This window comes from Akebia trifoliata, chromosome 6 (assembly GCF_017979445.1).
Source record: "Akebia trifoliata isolate Shusen 1 chromosome 6, ASM1797944v1, whole genome shotgun sequence".
In the NCBI taxonomy this organism is placed as follows: Eukaryota; Viridiplantae; Streptophyta; class Magnoliopsida; order Ranunculales; family Lardizabalaceae; genus Akebia; species Akebia trifoliata.
The window spans coordinates 19139790-19144555 of NC_141380.1; the positions used below are offsets into that span (position 1 = coordinate 19139790).

The 4766-nt window shown below is 35.5% G+C and overlaps 1 protein-coding gene across 1 annotated transcript; it reads left to right on the forward strand.

Annotated features, from left to right (window-relative positions):
- The first annotated feature begins 1575 nt into the window (after positions 1-1575).
- Positions 1576-3157, forward strand: LOC147400365 (serine/threonine-protein kinase UCNL-like). The gene has a single exon (XM_086446036.1). It carries the CDS (start codon positions 1604-1606, stop codon positions 2804-2806), a length of 1203 nt encoding a protein of 400 aa, XP_086302162.1. The 5' UTR covers positions 1576-1603; the 3' UTR covers positions 2807-3157.
- Positions 3158-4766: the final 1609 nt, after the last annotated feature.

Sequence of the window (4766 nt, forward strand, 5' to 3'; positions counted from 1 at the left end):
GACGTGGAACATTTTCACACCGAATTTATACTTGATCTTTCCGAGTTTTCGAGTTGACTCAATAAGTTCATTCCATCAAATTTTCTGATAAAAAATCTTGATATCTTATTAAGTTGAGTTGACTCTGAAGACTTTTGCGTCGGCCCAACAAACATTAAGGCTATGTTTGAATTGAGAGAAGTGGAGAAAAGAGAATTTGATGAAGAAAATGAAAGAGAAGAGAAGAGAAACTCAATTTCTCTCCACCATGTTTGGATTGACACGAGAGAAATTAAGATAACTTTAAAATTTTAAAATATCTTAAAAGATATCTATGGGCAGAATTGGAATTATAAATATTTTAAAAGGGTTTCTCTCAATCTCTTCTCTTCTCTCCACTTTTGGAGAGAAAGAAAACTCACATTATTTATTCTCGTCTTCTCTCCCCGTTTAACAATCCAAACAAGAGAAATTGAGAGAAACTCATTTATTTTCTCTTCCCTTCTCTCTACTTCTTCAATCCAAACACAACACAAAACTAGAAGAGTCTCTATTAGTCACCCAAATCTTACTTCTTAAACTCCGATTTCTTAAATTATTTATTACACCTCAATTAAAGATTAAAACACAATCTTCAAACATTACAGAGATTTAACTCAAATTATAATCTCAACCATTACAAGACATCATAACAAGAGTAATTGTTTACAATTATGATTATGCTCATACAAAATCATAAAACCCAAAAAAAGAAAACTTAAAAAACAAAAGAAGGAGAACTTCTATGGGCACTCCAACTTTTACTTATTTTTCAACCATTCATTTAATTTTTTTTAGGGCGAATTTCCAAATCGTGCAATGAATATGTCGAAATTCCGACTTTGGTGCAACGCATTCATTTTAATTCCTAAAACATGCATGCGGTACACTATTCTTTTTACGCGCTTACAAACTCATAAGTTTGTCACTTTTAATATCTACTAATTCATAAGTTTGTCACTTTTAAATTTACAAGTTCATAAATACGTAAAAGTGAATAAGGTACGCATGCATATTTTTGTAAATAAAATGAACAATATACCAAAATTATAATTAGAATAACAGCAGTACTTGTTTGTGTAATTTTCTCTTTTTTATGAATCGTGATATTCTGACATACATCCTTGACGTGACACGCTCTATAATAATAGATTTTTTTCTTGGGATACACAATTTCACATCCCCATAATATATGTAATGTTGTGTACCCGACGAAAAAAAACTATGATTCCAACACATGCCCCGTAAGGGGTGTATGCCAGAGGGATGACAGTTTATCATTATTCTTTCTTTATTTATGATTGAGTTGTAATAAGTAAAATAATATATTAAGGATAAGTATTTTAGATATGCTACTCTTGTATTAGGATTTCTATACTGTTGAGGTGGACAATGTTGGGTCCAGCTGAGTTTCCATGTCATGCCTTCCCTTGCGTACGTGTCCATCGCTCAATAGGCAGACGGATCGAATTGATCAGGCTGAGCTACACACTTGATCACGTCCACATAATAATACATATAAGACAGATCTCAGAGCCTTCTTCCCTTAAATCTCTCTCTCTCTCTACAGATAATTAACAAGACGATGTCATCGAACCTCGACCTTGACAAGCTGACCGTGGTCAGGGTTCTGGGCGGAGGAGCTATGGGAACCGTATTCTTGGTCACCAACTGGGCAGCTGATCCATCTGCCCGCTTCCCTTTCGCCCTCAAAGTTGTTGAAAAATCAACCCTCCACACCAAATTCGACGCTGACCGACGTGCCCGTTGGGAGATATCAGTACTTGCCCGTCTTGACCATACCTTCCTCCCAACCCTCTTGGGCACCATTGAAACCGACGAATTATTGGCTTGGGCCATGCCCTACTGCCCGGGTGGTGACCTTAATGTCCTCCGTCACCGTCAATCTGACCGTATATTCTCTCCTTCCGTTATACGCTTCTACGTTGCCGAAATCGTATGCGCTCTCGAGTATCTACACCGTTTGGGTATCGTATATCGTGATCTCAAACCCGAAAACGTCCTCATACAACAATCCGGCCACATCACCCTCACTGATTTCGATCTCTCTCGGAATCTGACACACAGAACGACAAAATCCAATATCACGTCAGAATCCGGTAAACTAGTTGCTGCAGAAGATGGAAAGAAGCATCGCCGGAATCTGACGCGACTCGTTTCGTCTGTTACGGAAAAAACCCTAAAAAAAGCAAAATCCGCTCGAGTTCTACCAGTGAGTCGAAGGAGAACGAGTTTTACAAATGGAGAACGATCCAACTCGTTTGTTGGAACGGAGGAGTACGTGTCACCTGAGGTCGTACGTGGTGATGGACACGAGTTCGCTGTTGATTGGTGGGCTCTTGGGATATTAACTTACGAGATGTTGTACGGGAAAACCCCGTTTCGTGGGAAGAATCGAAAAGAAACTTTTCGTAACGTTTTGATGAAACCACCAGAATTTATTGGAAAACAAACGGCTCTAAGTGATTTGATCGGACGGTTGTTAGAAAAGGATCCTACAAAGCGTTTAGGGTATAATAAAGGTGCGGTGGAGATTAAAGAACATTTGTTTTTTCATGGTTTGAAGTGGGATTCATTAACGGATGTGTTACGGCCACCGTTTCTTGGATTCTTAGAGAAGGATTTAATGGAGACGATAACGGCGAGTGAGATGGGTGTAAAGGAGTATTTTTTGCACAAGAGGACGCAGCAGTTGTCACCACCGTCAAGGTTAACTTCGACGTCATCTGACAACCATCGAAGAAACGTTTCTTTAACGGAATTCTGACCTACAAGCATGGTACTAAGAAAGGTATGTTAATTAACGTCGTTTGTACGATTCATAAAGAAAAAGAACGTGAAAACGGGAAGACGACGTTAGATATATATACTATATAGAGAGAAAAAGACAGTTGTATCTTATAGTTGTACTATATACGTTTGATGCGTACGTAATACGCATACGAAGTGGTCTTGTTGTCCCCACTTCCCCTATAAGGTGATCCCAAAACATTATTTACGTTTATAAATATGGCTTTGGTTAAATGTAAAGAGTATTTGCTTTGGGAAAACATTTTCCAGAAAATTCAAAATTTAAGAAAAATGATCATGAAAAAATGTATGTATACCTTATTCATAAAATATCTTTATATAAATTCATGGATAATACTCATAAAAATTGATGGTTAATTACTTGAATCGATTTAATAACAAAATGTTATGGAACCAGATTGGACAATTGATTTTTTATACTTTTTAAATCGAGGTATTTGGGCCTCTTAATACACAAACCCCCCAAGACTAATCCTCCAAGCATGTACAATTCCCTCACCCCACACGATTGGACAACTTTAAAGTCAATCGAGTCAACTCGATTAGATTAGATTTCAAGGTGATTCAAGCCCAAGATTTGATGGAATCAACTCATGAGTCAGTTTGGTTCATTCAACTCGAAAATGCACCTACTTTGGTAAGAAAGATGATCAAATTAATATTGTGGACAATATTTTTTTTAAATTATAATTAAAAAATATTTTAATTAAACTCATTCGTATCAACTCATTAGACATCGAAGTTGGGTGGAAAACTCATTTTCCAAAGGGGCGGAATGGAATTTGAATTCCAACCAAAATGGCAGCAACATGACTGAAAAATTGTAATTATAAAAAAAAAAAAAAAATGGTTTTCTCATCCGTTTTTCATCTAAAATGAAACATACCCTTAATAAAATAAATTTTGATAATTTGATGCACTTTTTGACTAATGCACTTTTCTCTCTCCTACCAATTATAAGAAAAAGACAACTTTTTGGTCTAATCACCTTATGACATTCAAAAACAAGATCAGATGTACTCGAGTTGTTGAGGATAAAATTATATGAATTTTAAAATAAAAAAATAAAAAAATAAAAAATATTGTTCAGTGTTACATTTTATTTTTAAATTTGGATGTTTGTTGGCTTTGCCGTCCAATTTTAACACCTTAGATCAAGTTTGAAAAATAATATTTTTATTTTAATATGAATATTTTCATAAAATCTAGAAGGTTGTGTTTTTGAATTGTAAATATAATAATCAATGTGGGTTCAACAACTCTTTTTAAGATTTAAAATCTAAAAAAATAAATATATGGGCGGGCAAAGAGGAATTCTTTTTATTAGTGATGACATTTGCGTCTAATACACTAATTGGACTATGAGCAAACACATCAATTAGCATCAAGGGTGTGCGCCAAAACCGCCTCATGTGATGAACCCTCTTAATAATTGTTTGGAGAAGTGCACTTCTTAGCTTTTACGGAAAGGCATGTGTTACCCCATGTTTATAGGGATCATATAAAAAAGAAAATGCTTGGGAAGGTTTTGTCATCACAACCGCTTGTAGAATACCTTTTGTCCAACGACATTGCATAATAGATTTCCTAACTTGTTTCCACCTTTTATCAGAATTAAAAAGTCTGTAAAAAAAACAAGTATTTATTGACACGTGGGGTATGCTTTCTACTTCTCCAATCCACCATCCACCATCTACTAGTTTTCGTCCCATTTCTTAGTGGATCTGTTCACCACAACCAGTTAAGAGGATGATTTCTACCTGTTGTATCCGAGTACTTTTTAGGGAAAAAATATTAAAAACATTATATTTTTTACTAAAATATCAGAAAAGTTATACACTCCCATCGTCTATTTTCAAAAATTGATGGTTGGACCAGGGCGGAGCCTTCGAATGATTAGTTGTATAGTTGAAGAA

Bases quoted from the DNA above. Each gene is read 5' to 3' on its own strand.
- LOC147400365 (XM_086446036.1), top strand. From the start codon at position 1,604: ATGTCATCGAACCTCGACCTTGACAAGCTGACCGTGGTCAGGGTTCTG.